The 23476-nt window shown below is 37.6% G+C and overlaps 2 protein-coding genes and 1 long non-coding RNA gene across 3 annotated transcripts; 2 read left to right on the top strand and 1 right to left on the bottom strand.

Annotated features, from left to right (window-relative positions):
* Positions 1-25: 25 nt before the first annotated feature.
* On the bottom strand, positions 26-4867 carry LOC132149348 (guanine nucleotide exchange protein smcr8a). The gene is made up of 2 exons (XM_059558510.1): positions 2380-4867; positions 26-2208 (listed from the first exon to the last, which is right to left on the bottom strand). Exons 1-2 carry the CDS (start codon positions 4518-4520, stop codon positions 1761-1763), a joined length of 2589 nt encoding a protein of 862 aa, XP_059414493.1. The 5' UTR covers positions 4521-4867; the 3' UTR covers positions 26-1760.
* Positions 4868-4878: 11 nt separating this feature from the next.
* On the top strand, positions 4879-9499 carry LOC132149350 (uncharacterized). The gene is made up of 3 exons (XR_009435021.1): positions 4879-5710; positions 5856-5931; positions 9273-9499. It is a non-coding gene; the product is annotated as an uncharacterized LOC132149350 (long non-coding RNA).
* A 623-nt stretch (positions 9500-10122) lies between these two features.
* Positions 10123-22427, top strand: LOC132149347 (protein flightless-1 homolog). The gene is made up of 30 exons (XM_059558509.1): positions 10123-10313; positions 11116-11226; positions 11336-11407; positions 11835-11915; positions 12114-12199; positions 12754-12915; positions 13042-13145; positions 13247-13422; positions 13632-13789; positions 13884-13968; positions 15375-15522; positions 15690-15823; positions 15910-16122; positions 16304-16483; positions 16583-16665; positions 16757-16831; positions 16930-17013; positions 17099-17270; positions 17355-17459; positions 17973-18164; positions 18257-18445; positions 18544-18683; positions 19149-19353; positions 19509-19663; positions 19760-19820; positions 19936-20064; positions 20163-20269; positions 20650-20755; positions 20849-20914; positions 21041-22427. Exons 1-30 carry the CDS (start codon positions 10251-10253, stop codon positions 21173-21175), a joined length of 3777 nt encoding a protein of 1258 aa, XP_059414492.1. The 5' UTR covers positions 10123-10250; the 3' UTR covers positions 21176-22427.
* The last annotated feature ends 1049 nt before the right edge of the window (positions 22428-23476 follow it).

Raw genomic sequence — 23476 nt, 5'->3', positions numbered from 1 at the left:
GCCTTTAAATCAAGCTATACAAAGCTAAATCAGAAATAATTTAATGAAATTGAAAACAGAGAAATTTCACAGTGGGCAGCAACTTATAGCACACAGATGACCCTCAAAATGTACTCTGCTTAACAACCGTAAATATTTTAGCATGAACAGTATACCTCACCTTACCCCAGACAAGCTCACAATACTGTCTTAAAATAAATTTATGAAAAGTAGCAACAAAAATGCTGGAATAAGACATTTACAGCAAACAAGATTTGTTCAGAAATGGCAAAACATAAATAACCTTAGAAGTTAATGTGCGCATAATTGTATGGCTTATTCTCAATTTACATTCAACAGACTCTGCAATTAAATGCTGAAAAATCCGTCTCTAACAAATCGTTATAAAGGCCAATAATTACTGGGTAGCCAACACAACTTGATTTTAAGACACACTTGTGATGAAACGGCAGTGGCAGTCAAGATCTCTAATTCTGGACTACAACTGCTATCATGCAGTAGTGGGAATAACAATTACAGACAATGTATTTTGGCAACAACCATTATTATCGTTCATTTCACATCATTGCAACATTAGAATGAAGTGCTACTTCATCCACACAGTTACTCATGCTGACATTGGTGCACACAACTTAGACAACAATTTATATCCATTTGAAATATATCTAGAAAGGCTAAATAGTACAACACAATGGACATGTCTATATCTTGCTACCATATTTTGCCATCGTTACATTTTTGTGTTCTTCAAACATGCAGAAAAGTTGTGTAACAGCTCTCCACGATGTGACATTTTACATGCAGTACATTCATTCACCTCAACACACAATTATTTTAAAACACGAAGGGCAGTTGGCTCCATTTTTGTTTGTTTAACAATGCCTTTAACCTTTGCTCATCTTTGTATTCAGTTATACAAAATATTAAATTTTCCACTCAAGACTTTATGCTGACTAGTAAGAGGGCAGAAAAAAGGATAAATCTCTGGTTAATTTGCATGGTTTCCCTACATTATTAATTAGTTTAGTGTATTCATTATTTCTCAAGCCCAGAAAGCAAGTATCAAGCAGCACATATAAAGCGAATTACTGAGCAATCCATGAATTAACATCAAATTATCTACCAATTTAAATACACAATGTTAATGCATTTTATAAAGGCTGCATATTGAGGAGAATGTGTATTATAAAATACTGTTCTGTTGCCTCATAAATTAGTTCCATTAAAATTATGCTTGTGATTTTCATGCAGTAACAGTTGCTTTGCTTGTGAGGACAAAAAAAAAAAAAGAAGCAAAACACAACATTAATTATTAAATGGGATACCAGGACCAGATTAATTAAATGGTGATTAGAGATTGCTGGTTTTGCGGTCAAATGAAAACAAGCATGTAGCTACACATATTTAAATGAGCCGTTTTATACAGACTCTTTCAAAACAAGACTATTTGTGCTTGAACGATGGTGAAATTTTGCTGAATCTTGATTTTATTTCCTCAGACCACAAGAGGAACCATTTTACAGAAAACCATTTGGCAATAGATTTCAATATGGAACCTCTACACTAAACGAAGTTTGTTGAGTGTAGCGGTAGCATATTGAAGGTCTGGTGTAAGAAAATGTGGTCTTTACTATTTTCTAACACCGGACGTTCAACCTGTTGTTTCCTGGAATGCCATGAATAGAAAAAAGGTGATTACATTCAGTACATGTGGTCTCCTGATTTTATCTGGGTCAGTGTTGAACATGTAGTGGACACATTCAGATTTTGTACAAATAGCTGGTGGTGTAATTAAAACAAAAAGACTGGTTGCCCCCCTTTGAGGACCCCTGAATGTAATGCTGCTTGATGAGCTCACTCAGGTACTGGACGATTTTACTCTCCTCCACAGTGTAGCCGAGCTGCAACAAAAAATTAGTCCTACGTGATGTTACCGAGCCCTGGTCATTGATGTCCATGGGAAGGTGAATATGATGGCAGAATGTGTAAAGGAATGCCCTGGCTGTAAGCTGAGTCAACATACCCTGAACATGGAGGAAGTATGTACTGCCACGTTTGATCTGAGTCCTGTGGTCTGCCAAACGGCTTATTAGTGTTCCTTTGTATGGTGGACACCGGAGGGTCTTGCTGTCACAGTCCAAAATGCTTATGTAACGGCTGTATCGATTCAAAGAGTGGAGAATGCTGGATCCAGCCGGGGAGGCAGCTCTGGGAGAAAAAAAGAAAAAAAAAAAAAAAGAGAGAGAAAATAATGAAACACTGCACTTTGGGTTACGGATTTAAAGCATTGCAAGCAAAACAAATAAACTGGTTTTGACCACTTTTGAAACTAAGATACTGAATTATTGATTGACTACAGGTCAGCTTTTCGCAACATACCTCTGCAACCCAATAAGTTTCCATCTCTGCAGGTCGGTGAGCTGAAATGGCGATGAAAGCCACGGCTGGACGGTTTCACCGTACTTTCCGAGATTGGGAACGAAAAACAACAAAGCACTGACTAGCTTCCTCACCGTGCCCTCGTCCACCCCTAAAATAACAAGCGTTCGGCCACTAAGAAGGCAGAAAATGGCTTGCTGAGCAAATGGATATTGCCTGATGAATCGAAGAGCGCTGTGACCAGCTTTCTTCTTCTGCTTTAGCGTCAACGCACTGCCGTAGATAAACGGAGACACCGCACGGTCAGAACTTGTGGAGGCGCTCATAAAGCTTGTACTATCAGAGACGTCTTCGATATTAATTTTCGCCACCTCCTCCGAAAGAACGCCAGTGTTCAGTTCAGAAAAAGTCAGTCCCATGTTTGGGCTCTCTGCAAGGGCTGACTCTTCCAAAATGTAGTCCATCTGTAAGGCAGGGTCTCCCTGAAGAAGAGACAGAGGTTCTCGGTTCACCACTGTGTCGCCACAGCACTCCTGAGCAAGCTCAGGTAAAGGTTCCTCAAAAATGAAACCGTCCTGTCCAATACAGCAGGCTGCATCCATCAGGACTAGATTCCCATCAGTCATCCTTTGTGGGACAGCTGCAGAGCTGGATGCACTTTCAGATGGTGATGCAATGGATACCTTGCTCTTTCTGTCGAGACCATCAAAGTAATTTGCCTGTAGACTGGAAGGACTGACACCTCCAAAAGCCTCAATGCTCTTGTCGCTACTGAAACTCCCTTTGGTCTCCGTGTCGGCGGCTTCTGAGGATTCCTGCGTAATGTCAGATAAACTGAACTCAGGAGGCCCTTCAATAGACTCCACACCTGGCTTCATGTGATCTATATCGATGCAGCTTGTGTATGATTCCAGACTCAGCGGCTCGCCAGTTAAGTTCAGAATGGGGACTGTTGGATTGTTGGAAGAAATACTGAAGTTCTTTAAGGGTACTTCGTTCTCCCATTCGCGTTCAGCTTCAAAGAGGAAACTAGTAACTTTCTGTTTGCCCACAAGAGCCCTGTCAATCTGGCTAGTGTAAATAAAGCACAGATCTCCTCTGAGTGACTTCTCAATTATGTTTAGTTGCTCTAGAGTTTGGTGAAAAAAGCTGGCATCACAGAGCTCTTCCATCGTTTTCAAGCGTTTATCAAAGCACTTCGCAGATTTGCCCTTAATGAGTTGAGGCGTATAAGAGGACTTTCTAATATCACTTTCAGTTTCCACAGTCTTATCTGCAATGTCAGAAGGATTACTATTAGGTGTATCATCCAATACACTTGTGTCAGCCAGTTTCTCTGTCTCGCGTTGTACAAAATTGACATCTTTCTTTTTTCTGGAAGGATAAGATGTTATTTGCCTCAGCAGATCTTTGTGTTCATAGATGGACTTCTCCATATTGGCCAATTCATTTGCCTTTTCAATAGCTTGTGGGGAATAACAGCCATTGTTCATTTTCTGCAGCTCAGCCTCTTTGTGCAGCACTGATCTGGTGTACTCTAGGTCTTTCAGTTTCTTTTCCAGTTCATTTGCGAAAGCTTTCCTGTTGCCTGACTTGAGAAATTCGGAAGCCTTGGAAAACTCGGATGACAGCTCTTGAAACTGATGCATGATCTTCCTTTCATCTGCGGAAATGTAGGCCATGCAAAAGGGGCGCACAAATCCACGGGCCTCCAAGTCGTACAGTGTCAGATGATGGACGTAAGCGAACGCCCCTTCCTTGGAATCACCCAGGACAACTTTTGAGTCCTCCACAAAATTGAGCCTTGGGTAGTTACTGCCAGGAGGATGTCCAACAAAAGATGCCTGGTAGTCCACAGACATGATGCGAAGTGAGAAGTAGTTAAGGTCAAATGTCCCACACACTTTGGGATCATTGGGAATGGTGAGTAAAGGCTGAGGACCAACCTGTTCTGAAAATTCAGAGATGAGTATGAAATCTTTTGAGAATTTTGCATAGGATGTCTTCGTCCAGGGATTTGCATTGGCAGCATGAGCAAACAAAGGCACAGAAAACTCCTCTGGAAGTGAGCATGGATCTGAAAACGAGTCCCCAAAGTCATCTTCTTTGGTAAAAGCCACCACATCTGGTGAGCCAATCATGTTCTCGGAGTATATAGAGAGACATCAGCTGAATTATGCTTCCATGCTCAGAATCTCAAACAATGATCATTTTGAAAGCACAAATCATTGTGCACTGAGGACTCTCTCTCTCTGTCTTTGCAGCACGGCTGGTTTAGTCCACTGAGCCAGATCACGATATGATATACATGAGCTTGAAGACGATGCTCTCCAGCCTGACAGACATTTGACGTCACCTACCATAAAACTGATGCATCTACCAATCGTTGCCGCTTATATACACCTATTTATAATCCGGCATCTATATAACAAATCTAAACGAAGACACCGCTTTTTCGATGTACTCCAGCCGCTCAACAGACTGACATCCTCTAACAGCAGCCATATTTAAACGATCGTAACCTTCCCATGTGACTGTCCTGATGAGGAAGTAGCTGAAGCTGTCAAAACCTAGTAAGCTCCCTACCTAGACAGCAGTTAGGGTATTCTAGTAAGCGGACTCGGAAAGCTCTTACGACTCCGTAAAATGCTGCCTAGGTAGGTGTCTAAGTAGGTTGTGAAACACAGGCAATGCATTTGTTATGACGCGCTGTGTGGTTGTTTAAGGGGAGAAATATTATTCTTCATATCGTAGGACAAGACTCGTTTATATATGAAAATTCATTATTTTAACTTAGTATTATTTGTTTTTAGTTCATTATTGTTTGGGGGAAAATACACAACACAGCAACCAGATTCTGACACATTGCTTTAACTGTATTTTTTTACGACAATTCTCATCAGGCGGAACTGGAAGCTTTTACAGATAACGGTTGATTCGTCTGCTGTGTTCGCACGTTATTTAAAACTTTTACAGATATATATTTTTTTCAAAGACATTACGTTTACGCTGATATATGTTTTATCTCAATTAGCTTTTCATGGTTTTATGCTGTTATTATTATTTATTTTGTCCGGGGTGTAACTTACAGTGATCTACAGTGAAGGCTATTTACAACAAAGTGTATGAGTACGAATACAACCTGTTTGGTCTAACGATAGTAATTATTATTATTATTATTTTATTATTAATTACTGAGAAAGCTGTACATAAGTAGTACATATAGTCTTTATTTGCTGATCGTGTTTTCCACCCACAGAATGTAGCTGTAAGCATCACATCTGTATCAGGACATCTCTTGAGTCTTGAATTCAAAGCCTTTTAAGAAATGGTAAAGAGTTATATTTCTTCATGTCTCTTAGATAATAGGCTACCTAATTAAGTTTAAATATATAAACTTTATCATGATGTCTGTTTTGAATAGGTGCTTGTGTTTTATATTATTATTATTATTATTATAACCTTTATTTAACCAGGAAAGAAGCACACTGAGATTAGGAATTTCTTTTACAAGAGCGCCCTGACCAAGACTGACAGACACAGCATGTTTAAGTATAACAAAAAACGTCCAATAATACATACACATATACACACACAGCCAACCCGAGCATACAACACACAATGATGAGTGAGGGTTTTAAGATTTGTCATGAACCTCAGTGCACCATGATAAACAGTGTCTAAAGCATGTAAACACTGTCAAGATGCATGCATATATATAACATCACCGTAGTCCAGTACAGACATGAAAGTCTCAAAGGAAAGACAGGATTTGATTCTGAATTAAAAACCCTATTTTACTTTCAATCTGTACCAGTTGCTGAACATTAGGGCCAAATGAGAGAGCATAATCATATATTTTAATGGTTGTATCTACATAATCTAGAGGACTGGAGAGAGAGGTGAGACAGTGTCAAGCTCTGGTCATTTGGACTGATTGTGCCAGAGAAGGAGAAAAAAAAATCGGCTTTGAGATCATTGATGTTTGCAAAGCAGGTAAGTTCAGTGCATCAAGGTTCTAGCTATTCACTATTCTGATGCTGTCGATATTCCTAACAGCATTTTAACATGGGATATCTTTTAATTAAGTGAAGCCAAATGTTCAGCTCTTCCGTGCACGGTTCTCTGAGATCACCCCAAACTTAAAGCCATTCAAGCCTTCTTCCCTGAAACTTTTTTTTAAATCAAAGGTACTCCAAATGCAACAAGTGCTTTGTAGTGTTGTCACATACGCTTTATTGTGTATGTGAAATATCTCTTTGATAGTTGTCCATGAGCCTTATGAAGAGGAATCGGTTGAATTCAGCTGGAAAAGACATCGTCTTTTCAGTCACACTGCATGCCTTGTGTTGAATCAGATGTTCATGGAGGGATGTGCTTCAGCTTACCTTGTTTAGAACTTTTTTTCAAAATGTATATAAACTTTGTGGTTCATTATTATGTAATCATAAGTTTTCAGTTTGGTTTTAATCTTTTCTTTAGGACCATGGCAAATGTAATGTCTGTAACAAGTAAACAAAAAAGCAAATGCCGACCTTTACCCCTTGACACTGTGGTAAGTAATTTAGAACTTGACAGAATTTCTAAAATTAAAAAAAATTGGAAATAAAGAGTAAAGAATGTGGACACTCAGACATCACACCCATACACTGCCATTTGAGAAATTTGAGTTTGGTAACATCTTTTGAATGTTTTTGAAAGAAAATTCTCATGCTTACAAAGGCTGCATTTATTTGGCCAAAAATACAGTTAAACGTGTAATATTGTGAAATATTACTATTTAAATAACTTATCTATTTTTAATTGTAATTTATACCTAATTTATTCTTACTGACATCAAACTTTTGAACAGTAGTACACTGTTGGTCATATAGTATAGTATATTTTTTTTTGTTCAGGAACTTGAAAAACTAGAAAAATTAGAAAACGGAGGATAAGTGTCCAAAAAAACTATGAAAATCGCAAAAAAGCTGTACACTCAAGGGTATGTTAATGGTTATTTCATCTGTTTCCTTCCAGGTTCATCAGTTATCCTCGTACTGAGCCCAGCATGTTTCCACAGAACCTGAACCTAACCATGCTGGTTGAGCAACGAATGGTCAGCGCATTTTGGAAAGCGGTGGGCCCACACGTCGAAATGGAAACAAATCAGATCAGGCCCATCCTCCCATTCACCCCACCAAATACACCAACAGTTTACAGGTGAGCAAACTCTGTTAGGACCATCATAACTGGTACCAACTTACACGACAGTGTTTAATTATATTTATATTTTTTAAAAGGGAAATAAAAGTGGTTGTATGAGTTCATTGTACGTCACTTCCTGGCTTGTTGCTTCAAAGATGCTCAAGGTCAAGAGGTGACGGTCGAGATTGAAATTGCTGAAGAGAGATTCTCCGCTAGTGGATTGACGATCATTACTTGCAATTATCCCTGTATGACATCTGAACCCTTATGACAAGTGGTACAATAAGGTGAATACTGCTCAAAACATAACATAACATTGTATAGCTGAACATATCGAGTTCAGCTTTCATTTAAGAAACATCTGATCATAGCATTGTAGATATATTTTGGGCCTGATTTTGTTTGAAGTTGTCACTCCAGTTTGTCCTTCAGTTTCACTAGAAGTAATTTGGGGCCTATATGTCTCTTTTTTTTTCTTTTTTTTTTTTGCACAGGTTATTCCATTATATACGGCGACACCACGTTCCTGCCCACAGCGATTGAGATTAGTAATGTGACACTCAACTGAGCTTATTTTCACTTATCTTTGTTTGACTTAAACTGCAAAGATCAACAAGATATACACAGGTATACTCTGTGCAGTATGTTTCTCTCATGTTTGGGGTATCCAGCTTGTAAAGCAGCCGTGTGGTTTCCAGACACTGTTCTGGAGGTCAGCAGAGATGAAAGCGTCTGTTCAACTTGCTGTCCACATCCAGTGCATATGGAAGGATTGTTGTTATTATGTTGCTTTCTAGTCATTTTAATATTTTGTTCCACTTTTGTGGTTGTATAAATGCTGGTTATTTTGAAGTCAGTATATTCCATATCACAATGAGGGTGTTGTGTGAACAACAACATTTAAGATTCTGCACATTTTGTATGACAATCAAATCAGCCAGCAGTGTGGGTTCTTCCAGTGGGCAAACAAAATGTGGCTCCAGGTATAATGCCTGTCTATGATGTTTTGCTCTGAAAATGTAATATACATTTTATTTTTCATTTTTACATTGTATACAAAATATGATCAGAATATGTTGAAAAGGATCATTCATACATAGACTGCTGTTCAAATGCTTGGAGTCAGTACGATAAAAAAGAAAAAAAAGAAATTAAGACTTATTCAGTTGATCAAAGACTATTTCTAATGTTACAGAAGATTTCTATTGCAAATAAATTGTGTTTTTAAGCATTCTATCAATCAGAAAATCCAGATAAAAATGTTTTTATGGTTTCTTCTAAAATATTAAGCCATTTCCAACATAAGATTATTAATAAGAAATGTTTCTTGAGCATCAAATGAAGATGAAGACTGGAGTAATGATGCTGAAAATACAGCTTTACCAGCACAGAAATATAAATTAAATTGTAAAATATATTAAAGTCAAATGTGCCTTTTTTTTTTAAAATTTTGTCAGTCGCTTGGTTTCTATTTATGTCGTTTTGTGCTGCAAAATCTAGGCCACATATTAAACATCAAGTATGTCCCAATTGGCTTTGATTGTGTTCCACTGAGCTACATTTTGTGGAGGAAGAAAACAACAGTTAGGGATGGTTTTATATGAGATCCAAGATATGTAAATATAACATCTGGCAATAATTTCTTACATTTTGTCTTATTTTTTATTTTTTTTGCTAATAGTTTCCATTTCCTGTCACTTTTTTAGCTGAAGATTTCCCTGGAGGAAATGATGCCAGACATCCGGGAACTAAAAGGCCAGCACTACTTCAAACAAACCTCGCACTGCCAAAAGACCAAGAACCTGTCCACAGGGCAGATGAAAAGAAATGGTTCATGCAGTTTTTGTAAAAATGAAAAAATATGTATATTAATGAAATCAATCTTATCATATGTATAATTATTTTTATATGTATAATAAAAAGTAAAACATAACTTTTTGTGTGTGTGTATAGTAATTTATTCTCATGAGTAAATTGTTTACATATTGCAAGACCTAGAGCAGTATCACACAATCTGGCATTTACTGTATACTACATATAAAATGTTGAACTAAAAGATTTATCGGATAAAGTTAATAATGCATTTTAAATTCCAATATTTGTTTAGTTTCCTGTTGTTAGTACTACAGTAAATATGTTAAAATGCAGTACATTTACATCTATAAGAAGCCTATTATTAGATATACTTTTATATATTTTTGACACTGATTAATTGCTTTTGTTACTCTCACTTCTTTTTTTCCTTTCTTTTTTTATCTGCTAAATGCATAAATATAATGTAAATGTTATGGACTCAGTAGCATAAAATGCAAATTAATGCTGTCCAGGTTGAATAATTGGGAATGTTGTGACAGCCCCTAGGGTTGAGGGGAGCCCATGATCCCAGTAGAGCCATTCAATCCATTACATCTTTGTCCCAGGCCCTGTCAGTGTTTCTGCTCTGCACGTGAATCAGTAATGCGTCAGTTCTGAGTCAACTGCAGCAGGGTGTTGCTTAGCACGTTTTGGGAGGGTTTAAGTAGCAGTTTTAACGAAACAGAAATAAACTTTTTGTGGTTGGTGACACTGAGTAGTTAGTGGGCTGTACCATGTGAGCGGAGGGCGGGGGAGTGTTTGATCCTCCAGTAGCCGCTGCCAAAACAGAAAGAAACGGGCTGTGACTGCTGCCATATCCTGAACTAGACATGGCCGCGACCGGAGTTCTCCCCTTCATCAGGGGAGTAGATCTAAGTGGGAACGACTTTAAGGTGAGGATTCTGCTTTAATTCGTCTATTTGTACTGGGTTTTGATAATAAATCATCCGCTCAAACGAGGAAAGTGATGTAGGCTAGTTAGCGTGTCAAAACAGTTGGGATGGTGAGCTAGCAGCGCTAACTGTGTTAGCTTAGACGGACACTGGGCGTTAGCTTGAGACTTGTCAGAATTTGTCGCTCAGTCAAGCTGTGTGACAGCAAGGAAGTAACTACAAGTTTGTTAGCGAGTCAGATGTGTTTGGTGACTATAATGCATCTGGCCTCGATAAATGAACTGCGCTGCTGACGCACTTGATTTCAAAACATGCTTCAGCTTCTTTTAGATTGGAGTTCAACAGTATGAACATGAGAAAGAAGATTTTTAGCATTAAATATGTTCAATGCATAATTACCTTACACGAGAATTTTCTTAAGCGGTATTACATTACACAAGCTCTCAATTGTGTTGGTTCGCTTGAGTACATTTGTACTTAGGCTCTGTGAGTCTGAATGTAAAGGCAGATGTATTCCTCTTAACACGACTGTGTGAACAGCATGCAAGTTTTCTAGCTTAGGCTCATGTTGTTGCCATAGCAAACACACCCCATAATTTTTCTGCCTCGAAATGACATCATTGTACCAGGTTTAGCTTGTTTGAGATCAAATTTAGGCTTCAGAAAGAGGCAAGTAATACTGTTTGGAAGATTACATCAATGTAATAGATCCATCAAAAACTGGCAACTCACTAACACAAAAACTGACTCATGATGGTCTGATCTGAGACTGTAATACTTGTATCTCTTCTGTTGAACACAGGGGGGTTATTTTCCTGAGCACGTCAAGTCTATGACCAGCTTGCGATGGCTGAAGCTGAACAGAACAGGGCTTTGCTATCTTCCAGAGGAACTGTCCTCCCTGCAGAAACTGGTGATTGTCAATTACACAGCTGAGTCACATTTTCATATTTCGCAATTAGACTGTCAACTTACTAATGCTCAATCTTGGGTCTTTTTTTTGCTCTTTTGTGTGAAATCAGGAACATTTGTCCGTGAGTCACAACAGCCTGACGACGTTGCATGGAGAACTGTCAAGTCTTCCCAACCTGAGGGTAATGTGAAATATTTCGTAATGCTCTGTCAATCACATGTTCCTCTGCTTACATTTGACATAAGGATATTTAAATATTAACGTACCATTCACTTCCTTTCAAAAGTTTAGGGTCAGAACCTTTATAGTGTTGTTATTTTGAAAGTATTCAATACTTTTGTTCAGTAAGGATGCAATTAAAAAAAAGCCAATAAGGACATTTATAATGTTCCAAAATATTTCTTGTAATGTTTTGTTTAATGTTTAAGAATATTATTTTTCAAATAAATGCTGTTCTTTTGGACTTTCTATTCATCAGAGAATCATGAAAATATGTTACTGACCCCAAATATTTTAAAAGCATTTTGAATTAACACCGCATTATTTTCCACAGTTTTGTTGGAAATGCTCTGACAAGCATTTCACGTGCTCTTGTTATTTTGCTGCAGGCGGTTGTGGCTAGAGCAAACAGCCTGAAGAACTCTGGTGTTCCTGATGATATTTTTCAGCTGGATGATCTTTCTGTGCTGGTATGTAGAGAATTACTTTGTGTTTATTTCTCTCTCTGGTGGATGAAGTATATATATCTCAGTTAAGTGCAAAATTACAGGCATGATTTAATTTTATGTAAACAGGGCTGTGTCCTGATCAGTGAATTTGTCATAGATTGTGTGTTGTATTATGGTAAAAGATATGTGTTTAGGTGTGTTGTTCCCTCTTCTGTTCAGGATCTGAGCTACAACCAACTAACAGAAATCCCTCGGGACTTGGAGAACTCCAAGAACATGTTAGTCTTAAACCTCAGTCACAATAGGTTCGTCTTTCTATTTTGTACTCCTGTTCTTGGAAGTGAGGAATAATGATTACTCATTGAAACAAACTTGTATTCAAAAATGTATTTTATTTTTATTATCTGATATTTTGAAAGAGATCCTGGGGAGGGTTTGGGGGCCTACTCAAAGGATGCATTTTTTGTGCCTGCATTTTTCTCACATGGCGCAAGATGCTGAAATAAAACCCAATGCAACATCCATCCATCAGTGGTTCTCAACCTTTCTAACTTCACGGCCCCCGCATTTTGTCCACAAATATATTTGAAGGCCCCGTGACATTTCCAAATGTTTGTGATTTTACTGAATAAGTATGATAATGATTTTTTTTACAAATATTTTTACCCACAATTTTACCTGATAAAAAAAACATGACAAAATTTTTTTTTTTTATTATGAAAATGCCAGTGGGATATTTACATGACTTTTCCACATCATAATTTTCTTTGTCATTTTGAGTTCATATTGGCTTTACCCATGGATTTCTATGAACTCGTGTAATCTGATACTCATCTCTGATGTTTGCTCTTTCTCACAGCATTGATAACATACCAAATCAGCTGTTCATTAACCTCACCGATCTGCTGTACCTGGACCTAAGTGACAATAATTTGGACAGTCTTCCTCCTCAGTTGAGACGCTTGATCCAATTGCAGACCCTCATACTCAATAATAATCCGCTTATGCATGCACAGCTGAGGTATGTTTTTTACAAGTTGATTTATTTCTGTCTGTGCAGTTTGTACTCTGCCAAATAAGATGACATCGCTGTGTTATCAGCATTGCCTCTAAACTCTTTCTCGCTTGTGTGCCTTTGTGTTAACAGGCAGTTGCCTGCTATGGTGGCCCTTCAAACCCTCCATTTAAGGAACACTCAGCGTACTCAAAATAACATGCCCACGAGCCTGGAGGGTCTTACCAGCCTAGCAGGTAGAGATCCAGGGGTGTTACTTTGCTCTCTGTAAAACAATCATCAGTATCTGTAATTGCTGTTGCTCCATGTATAATGAATCTTTTGTGTTTCTGTGTAGACGTGGACCTGTCCTGCAATGATCTGACTCGGGTACCAGAATGCTTGTATTCGCTGGCTAATCTCAAACGGCTGAATCTGAGCAGCAATCAGATATCTGAACTGTCACTGTGCATAGATCAGTGGACCAAGCTCGAGACGCTCAACCTTTCTAGGAATCAGCTCACATCCCTGCCTGTAAGTCCCTCATTGACATGTAAAGTAAAACTTAGATGAACTTAGCACTTATCAGATGTAGTTGGGACTTGAAAGTGCTTTTGTGCATGTGCAGGAGAAAATGCTTCATCACATTAACAGTATTGTCATTTAGCTTACATTGATATATTTGATGACTTGTTGCTAATCTTGTCTCTTTTTTTTTCTCCCCCATTAAATGTGATATGCAGTCTGCCATTTGCAAGCTGTCAAAGCTGAAGAAGCTGTATGTGAACTCAAACAAAATTGATTTTGATGGGCTTCCATCTGGTGTAGGAAAATTGTCCAACCTGGTTGAGTTCATGGCTGCAAATAATAATTTGGAGCTCGTTCCTGAGGGACTTTGCAGGTGATTAATTGACTGTTTATTGGTAGTTGGATATCATTTATAAAACCAATGTATATGATATTTGTATTAATATGTGGCTTTTTGATTTGTTCAGGTGTGGAAAATTGAAAAAGCTGGTTTTGAACAAGAACCGCCTTGTGACATTACCAGAGGCCGTTCACTTCCTCACTGACCTGGAGGTATGAACTATTTATTAAAAATGAAAAAAAAAAATCTTCTTACTGTTATTACTTACACTACATTTTGGGGCCAGTAAGATTATTTTCCTTTTATAATATTACAAAAGATTCCTATTTCAAACACATGCTGTTCTTTTGAACCTTCTATACATCAAAGAATCCTGAACGACCACAGCTTCCACAAAGCCTGTCTTAAAATCCTGTAAAAGCTAAGGATATTCAATGAAAATAGTTCGCAGTGTTTTACAAATAACTGATACATAAAAAAAATATATTTTTTTTTCTTGGCAAGTCGCGATGGGTGGAGTTGTTGATTGGTCAGGCATTGACCAATAAAATGTCTTAATTTGCACCAAAGCCCCGCCCCCAGTTCTGCTCTCTCACATCTACATATACAAGTGCACAAGTGAGTTTTGCAACAGGAATACTGCAAAAGTCAAAGCACTATTTGACTTGAACTTGAACTGCCAGATCTGAGAGTGCCGACTTAACATTGTGCATCGAAACTGAAGCGAAGTGCACAAGTAAATATGTTAAATATATTTGTGTATGTCATTCTACACATTTGTAACTATTAATCTGCAACTTCCAATTCAAAACATGGGTGTTTTGATCATTGTCAGTGTTTGCAAATTGAAAGATTCAGCTTTTTTTTTTTTTTTTTACATCAGAGCTGTGAGTAAAAGTTTCAGTTTACAAATACAAATGTTAATATGACAAGTTCTCACATTCAGATCAACAAGCTCTCGAGTTTTGCTACTGTTTTACCTTCATACAAAACTCCGCATTTGAATATTCAATAGCAAATACTCAAACTGATAACAAAACATACTTACTTTAACTGATTCAGAAGCACCAGATTGTCGTGGCAAAGTCAAAATTACCTCCTCTCCTAGGTTCACGAAACGGTCGTCCATAAAATGTGTTGCTGTACTGTAGTAATCTTAAAGATTCCTAAATGCATCTACTTTCGGAAGACCAAATAAAGTGCTTTAGCTTTCACTTAGATACACACAGTATCTCCCTGACATGGCTGCTTCAACACTAACTGTGGTTACTGAAACTACGCTTTCTTTCTTTGCGTGAACATTTGGGCGGCATTACACAAATATTTCCACATGGTGACGAAGATATGTGGGAGTGTGTTTAAACGAGGCGTTTTTGGGGGCGTGGCAGTCTTAACTTTGATAAAGAATATCTCTTGGGATTTGAGACATTAGTCTTTGCAACTTAACAGATCTTCATTATGCACCAAGAGCTTGTAACACTCCAAAGAGAAAGGAAAAACCGAAATCGCATCATATGACCCCTTTAAGAGTAAAGCCACAAACACTCATGCATATGTTAAAATGTTTAATAAATGCTGAATAAATTTGTTTATTAACAATCTCTGATTGTTTTTTTAGGTTTTGGATGTCCGTGAGAATCCAAATCTAGTAATGCCCCCTAAACCAGTGGACCGGACAGCTGAGTGGTACAACATAGACTTCTCATTGCAGAACCAACTGCGATTGGCTGGTGCATCTCCAGCCACTGTGGCAGCCGCTGGTGGAGGTACAATATATGTTTCTCTTTTTTTTTTTTCTCTCTCTAATAGTGTTGTTGTTGTTGTTCACACCTACCTAACCGTTGTTGGCTCAATATGCTGAATTTGAAGTAACAAAATAAACTATAACTCTGTAATGCAACTCAAATTGCAATATGATGTTTGTTTTATGCAGGAAATACCCCAAGAGACCATATGGCCAGAAAGATGAGGCTAAGGAGACGCAAGGACTCGACCCAGGATGATCAGGCTAAACAGGTGCTGAAGGGAATGTCAGACGTGACTCAGGAGAAGAACAAATCCATCGAGGTAAGAGAACAGCAGAGTTCATGGTGGAACCTTTATAATGGTACACGCAAAAACATTCCTGTTCTTTATGTTTCTCACAATCGTAGGAGAATAGAGAACTGAAATACTCTGATCTAAAAACCAAACGATGGGACAAGAAGCTAGAAAAACCTCCGCTGGATTACTCGGAGTTTTTCGTGGAGGATGTGGGGCAGATCCCTGGTCTTACCGTTTGGCAGATAGAAAACTTTATACCCATTCAGGTGGACGAGGCCTTCCATGGAAAGTTCTATGAGGCAGACTGTTACATTGTTCTCAAGGTCAGGCCTGTACTCTTTTTTTTTTTTTTTTCTCTCTCTCTCTGTGTTTGTTTTTTTGTTAAATGAGCATGATGTTGAAATGTACTATAATGCAATTTTGTTTTTTACATTTTTTTTAATGAGATCTGCATTCAATCTTCATCCTTTCTTTCATTGAATGCTTTTTAATGCATTTCTACAGGCGTTCTTAGATGACAATGGATCCCTGAACTGGGAGATCTATTACTGGATCGGGCACAATGCTACCCTTGATAAGAAAGCTGGCTCTGCTATCCATGCTGTCAACCTCCGTAATTATTTGGGAGCGGAGTGCAGGACTATCAGAGAGGAGATGGGAGACGAGAGTGAAGAATTTACTGCAGTCAGTAAAACAAACTTCTTTTTTTTTCTGCACAAAACGATGTGTTTCTGTTTTATCAGTATATACTCAGTTATATTTTTCTGGAATGTGCCATTTTAGGTGTTCAACAATGAGATCTCTTATATTGAGGGTGGAACTGCCAGTGGATTTTACTCCGTAGAGGATACTCAATACCCAACCAGGTGCCCCACCAAAAACAACACCCAGGACAGCTTCTCCAGCTTATCGCTGGTGTGACTCGCACTAATCCTGTTTGTTTTGTGTTTTGGGCAGGTTGTACAGGGTTTATGGGAAAAAGAACATCAAATTAGAGTCGGTGCCTCTGAAAGCATCCTCACTCGATCCTCGGTGAACTTAATGTGCTTTTTGCTCTGTTATGTATTTTGGTGGGAGTGATTCAATCTGATAAGTGTTTTTTTTTTTTTCTTCTTTTCTCCAATTTTAAGGTTTGTCTTTTTGGTGGACGCTGGTCTTGAAATATTTGTTTGGAGAGGAGGCAATGCAACACTTGCTGCTACTACAAAAGCAAGGTAAGATGCAAACAAATAAGCCGTCTCCCCCCCCCCCCCCCCCTCTTGTGGTTCAGATTTGTAGTAGTGCCTGTCTTATTTGCAGGTTATTTGCTGAGAAGATAAACAAAAATGAGCGAAAAAGCAAAGCAGAGATTACAACTTTGATGCAGAATCAAGAACCTCCAGAATTCTGGGAAATTCTTGGGGGACAGCCTGAGGAAATCAAGAAACATATCCCAGATGACTTCACTCCTGTCCGACCCAAGCTCTATAAGGTCAGGGAATGGTTTATTATTTGTTGTGCATTCCTTTCCAAAACCACATGTTGTAAAATATTTTGTACTTTCTTGGTCTGTTAGGTTGGTTTGGGCTTGGGATACCTTGAACTTCCTCAGATTAACTACAAACTCTCTGTGGAGCACAAGGACAAGCTCAAACTAGATGTGGTTCCAGAGCAAAGACTGGTAAATGCAGAGTTTAGACGGTTGTGATTTGTCATTTCCATGTTCTGCTTCTAAAATCATTTGAGTTTACACTACCATTCAAATGTTTGGTACTAATAATAATAATAATAAAAAAAGAAATTAATCCTTTCTTTCAACAAGGATTCAATGAATTTATCAAGTTTCAAATTTTTGCAACAATATAAAAGTTTTTACAATTTCAAATAAATTTTTATCTTTTGAATTTGGATTAATCAAAGAAACCTGAACATGTTTTTGACAAAAAATAAAATAAAAATATTTATTCTACTACAACTACTTTTTTGTTTTATCAGTTAATTATTAGTATGGTATTGTCCCTGAATATATATATATTTATTTATTTTTTTTATCTCAAATGTAAAAAAACAAAAACAAAAAACAAAATTCTTTTACTACTACTACTTTTTTTTTTTTTTTTTTTTTTATCAGTGAATTATTAGTATGGTATCGTCCCTGAATACATTTAACTAGTGGAACGTCTTGCTGTTTTAGGTACAAGGTCTTTTAGACACTAAAGGTGTCTACATCTTAGATTGCTGGTCTGATGTCTTCATTTGGATCGGCCGTAAATCCCCACGTCTTGTGAGGGCAGCTGCATTGAAGCTGGGCCAAGAGGTGTGCAGTATCCTCCATCGACCAAAACATGCTGTGGTCATCCGTAATCTGGAGGGCACAGAGTGCCAGGTAAAATTGACAAAATAAAAATTATTTACAGACCTCCTTTTAAATGAAAATGCATTTTAAAAGAAGCTCCAATATCATGTTACACTCAACAGGTCTTCAAATCCAAGTTCAAGAACTGGGATGACGTGCTGAAGGTGGATTATACCAGGAACGCAGAGAGTGTGAAGCAAAAAGTGGGCTTGACTGGAAAGGTGAAGAAGGATGCAGAGAAGAAGGACCAGATGAAAGCTGACCTAACAGCTCTGTTCCTTCCTAGACAGCCAGCGATGCCTCTCACAGAGGTAAGACTTCTTTAACAGCTCATTAATCCCAACCTTTCATTTTCTGCTACAAATCTGTAAAAATCAGTATCTTTGTGGGTTTGTTGTAACTCTGACAGGCAGAGCAGATGATTGAGGAGTGGAACGAGGATTTGGACGGCATGGAGGGATTTGTTCTGGAGGGGAAGAAGTTTGCCCGTTTACCAGAGGAGGAGTTTGGACACTTTTATACTCAGGATTGCTACGTATTTCTCTGCAGGTTGGTCAGAGGGTTTCACTAAAATTAACTGCAAGAATTGCAGCTGCGTGGTAATGTTCATCAGTTCTCAGATGGACAGAATAATGATTGTTAACTATGTGAAATCATTAGACCAGGGGTTCTCAACTCTGGCCCTCGAGGTCCACTTTACCTGAAGAGCTCCAACCTTGCTCAATCCCACCTGCCTGTAACTTTATAGTGATCCTCAAGACCTTGATTAGCTTGTTCAGCTCCTTTTAATTAGGATTGGAGCTAAAATCTACAGGAAAGTGGAGAACACCTGCATTAGACAACAACAACAAAAAAAAAGACACGTCACACCCTTTCCATTAAATCTGATCCTCAGTTTGCTGGTGTCAATTTATGCAAGTAACTGATTTGTAGTGTATAAAAATAACTCTAACTATTGTTTTAGAGACCTGAAGATGTTATAATTAAATAATGGGATATTTGTCTCTGTCTCAGGTACTGGGTGCCAGTGGAGTATGAGGATGATCAGGAGAAAGACAAAGAGAAAGGAGAAGGAGACGATGAGGACAAACAGCCTGAAGAAGACTTCCAGTGTGTGGTTTACTTCTGGCAGGGCCGTGAGGCCTCCAACATGGGCTGGCTGACCTTCACTTTCAGCCTGCAGAAGAAGTTTGAGAGCTTGTTCCCAGGCAAACTGGAGGTATCACATGTTTACATGGTTAATGTGCATGTTATGAAATGTATCCTCATTCTGTTGAAGTGACTCATGTTACATAGACTGTGTAATCCTCATGTATGTTATGACATGAACTTTTTTTTAAAGAAGACGTCGTCATCATCTTGTGTATGTTTCAGGTTGTTAGGATGACCCAGCAGCAGGAGAATCTGAAGTTCTTGTCACATTTCAAAAGGAAGTTCATCATCCACAAAGGCAAGAGGAAGCTAAAAGTGGACAGTGTGCAGCCAAGTTTATACCACATCCGGACAAATGGAAGTGCGCTATGCACCAGGTAAACTATATTTATGTTTTGTCCATGTAGCATATTTTCATCTTTTATCTAAAATTAAAAAAAATGACACATTTGGTGTTTCTGGTGTGTTTTTAGGACTATTCAAATAGCCACAGATTCCAGTAACCTCAACTCTGAATTCTGCTTCATATTGAAGGTAAACATGAATATACTTTATGTAGCATGTTCATGTATTATAAATCATCAGATAGTAATAAAGATAACTTGCAGTGGTTTATAAACAGTTAATGATTCAAACATTATTTGTGTAGGTGCCATTTGAAAGTACAGACAACCAGGGAATCGTGTACACGTGGGTGGGCCGAGCAGCAGACCCAGATGAAGCGAAACTGGCAGAGGACATCATGAACACCATGTTTGACGACACCTACAGCAAACAGGTTCATACCACGTTTATGAAAATCAAAACATGCACATTACATCTTGTACTTATTTTTTTCTTTAATAATAATTGTTTTCTTTTTTCGCTTTTCTTCAGGTGATAAATGAAGGAGAAGAGCCAGAAAATTTCTTCTGGGTTGGCATCGGCTCACAGAAGCCATATGATGAAGACGCAGAGTACATGAAATACGCTAGACTCTTTAGGTGAGTATTTCATTGCAGTTCAAGTTATTTAAATACACTACTGTTCAGAGGTTTGGAGGCAGTTATTTTTCTAGCAAGAAATGAATGCTCTTATTCAGCAAATGTGACTGCAAAGACATGTTACAAAATAAATAAATGCTGTTCTTTTGAATTTTTCATTCAAGAATAAATAAAAGTTAACATGGTTTCCACAAAATTATTAAATGGCACAACTGATTTCATCATTGCTTATAATAAGAAATGTTTCTTGATCAGCAAATTTGAATGATTTCTGAAGGGTCATGTGACTCTAAAGTAGTGACTGCTGAGATTTCAGCGTTACCATCACAGGAATAAATTACACTTTTGTGGTAATAATAGATTTGTCCTTTATTTTTAAGGTGCTCCAATGAAAAGGGTTACTTTTCTATATCGGAGAAGTGCTCCGACTTCTGTCAGGATGACCTGGCCGATGACGACATCATGCTTTTGGACAATGGGAAAGAGGTAGAGCTTCATGCTTGCAGTCAAACAGATTCTCTTGGCAGTGATTTTTTTGTTGTTGTTGCTGAGCTTTTTTTTTGTTTGCTTGTTTTGCAGGTTTATATGTGGGTAGGCACACAGACAAGTCAGGTGGAGATTAAACTGAGCTTGAAGGCTTGTCAGGTCAGTGACGCATTGAGTGGCAGTTTTATTGTACACCAACACTTTGTTTTTATTCTTTGCACACATACACACTTGCCTTCTGGTCTGTCTTGTTTCTGCTTAACATTTGTGTCACTCTTTAATCAGGTCTATATTCAGCACATGAGGTCCAAGGATACAGAGCACCCGAGAAAACTGCGCCTGGTGTGCAAGGGCAACGAGCCTCACTGTTTCACCCGTTGTTTCCACGCATGGAGCGCCTTCAAGACCACACTTGCATAAATCAGCCTCGCACTTCACACCTCACATAGAGTCTGTCTGAATACAGTAATGAACATTAGGGTTCAGAAAACAACACCACTTACAGCAGACCTTCCATTATTATTGTGCACTGCATCACTCTCTTTAAAAAGCTCGCATATATATATATATATATTTGCTAAATGAAGCAATATTATCGAATTTTATATTGATGTGTAGATTTAAAATCAAAGGAAGAGTCTAAATGATACAGCACTTAGGTAAGCGTTACCTCAAGAGATCAAATGCTGTATTCCTTAAGTGATGTTTTAAGAAGAATGTATCTGTTGAGGGAGAGTCAACATTTTTTAACCATCTGGCTGCACAAGTGTAGTGAATTGTCTTACCTGTTTACATTTTCTAAATTTTACAGCGGTTATTTTAAAAACGACTCTTCATATCATTTATTTAGGCTACACTATTCTGCCAAGGCTTTCAGTTATTGAAAGCACAAATCCTTTGTCTGTTTCAGATGTCACCCAGTCAAAATGCTGATTTGGTGAATAACACCAGTTTTTTTTTTTTTGCCTTTAAATGTTTCTTTCCATCAGCTTGATCTGTTGTAATGCTTCACTTTTGGGATGTTATTTCTGATGTCAATGCTGATGGAATAATGAATTGCACAGTTTATGTGGGATGTTATTTCATTTATTTACTTGTCTGAATGAGAATTAATGCTTTAATGCCCTTAAACTGCCCCATACATCTATATCAATGCAGATGATAACTGGGTTGAACCCAGTGATTTTAATTAAAAACAGGATCTGTAATAGTACAACAGTGATACCATGATTTGGTCTTCACAAATCAAGGCTGTTTAAGCTATTAAGCTGGCACCATGTCAACGATCACAGATTGTGCTTTTTCTTTCTTTTCTTTTTTAAAAGAAAAACAAGAAAAGGGTATGGTCCTATGTATGGACTACTTGATAGGGTTTATTTTTTTTTTTTAATATTTGTAGAACTTGGACAGGGAAATTTGTTTAGCCAAGGAAATACATATTCTTATTTTAATTATGCTAATCAAATGTGTTATGGCTGCACATAAAAGGGATTGGTGGAGGTAAAATACAATTTACTGCGAGTTGCCCTATTTTGTTTCTATTTGTCACCGCAGCTTTTTTTGTCTGCATATATAAATGTATTTTTTTGTGTACAAATATTTTCTGCCACTGATTTCACCTGCAGATGCTCTATTTATGTATTTTGTATTGAATAAAGTTTCATCGCACTTCTGTATGACTCATGTGGAGTATTTGTCACTGTATGCATGCATTTATGGGCTTGGAAGAATATTAGTCGGATCGTGTGCACTGTGTATATTAGTCGGGGCAAGATAATTTGGGGTTCGTTATTGATAAAATCAAGATTTTATCAATAATAAGTGGTTGAGCAAATGACCGTAGTCAACAATAACATTTTTGTAAAAACTGAGAAATGAAAAAATGTGATCGTTTACTTGTAATCTAGCCATGCTGTAGGAAAAGTCTTTTCAGGAAGCTTTTAAGAATGCTAATTTGTGTTATAAAGGAAAATAAAGTAAAACAATACAGAGTAACAAAGATAAGAACATTTAATATTTGGTAATTATTATAAATTATTTAACTATATATCAGGTCAATATATTATTTAAAAAATGATATTGTACATTGTTTCATGAGCTAAAAATAGGCCAAAAGCCAAATTATACGATTGTGTTATTGGTAATATGTATAATAAATCACAGTTTAATAAATTATTTTTGTTTATTAATTTAATTAAACCATATTGACGTATTTATTATATTTTAATATTAATATAATTGACATTATTGTTATTGCTATTATTATTACAACTATATTAATAAAGCATAATATTGTTTAATATACAGTACAGACCAAAAGTTTGGACACACCTTCTCATTCAAAGAGTTTTCTTTATTTTCATGACTATGAAAATTGTAGATTCACACTGAAGGCATCAAAACTATGAATTAACACATATGGAATTATATACATAACAAAAAAGTGTGAAAAAACTGATATAATGTCATATTCTAGATTCTTCAAAGTAGACACCTTTTGCTTTGATTACTGCTTTGCACACTCTTGGCATTCTCTTGATGAGCTTCAAGAGGTAGTCACCTGAAATGGTCTTCCAACAGTCTTGAAGGAGTTCCCCGAGAGATGCTTAGCACTTGTTGGCCCTTTTGCCTTCAGTCTGCGGTCCAGCTCACCCCTAAACCATCTCGATTGGGTTCAGGTCCGGTGACTGTGGAGGCCAGGTCATCTGGCGCAGCACCCCA

The sequence above is a fragment of the Carassius carassius genome, chromosome 9 (assembly GCF_963082965.1).
Source record: "Carassius carassius chromosome 9, fCarCar2.1, whole genome shotgun sequence".
Taxonomy (NCBI): domain Eukaryota; kingdom Metazoa; phylum Chordata; class Actinopteri; order Cypriniformes; family Cyprinidae; genus Carassius; species Carassius carassius.
This window is presented reverse-complemented; position numbering and strand designations above follow the sequence as displayed.

Bases quoted from the DNA above. Each gene is read 5' to 3' on its own strand.
- LOC132149347 (XM_059558509.1), top strand. From the start codon at position 10,251: ATGGCCGCGACCGGAGTTCTCCCCTTCATCAGGGGAGTAGATCTAAGT. The intron at 18,165-18,256 runs GTAAAATTGACA...TACACTCAACAG, and splicing joins TGGAGGGCACAGAGTGCCAG to GTCTTCAAATCCAAGTTCAA. The intron at 19,664-19,759 runs GTAAACTATATT...GTGTGTTTTTAG, and splicing joins GGAAGTGCGCTATGCACCAG to GACTATTCAAATAGCCACAG.
- LOC132149348 (XM_059558510.1), bottom strand. From the start codon at position 4,520: ATGATTGGCTCACCAGATGTGGTGGCTTTTACCAAAGAAGATGACTTT. The intron at 2,209-2,379 runs GTATGTTGCGAA...TTTTTCTCCCAG, and splicing joins AAACTTATTGGGTTGCAGAG to AGCTGCCTCCCCGGCTGGAT.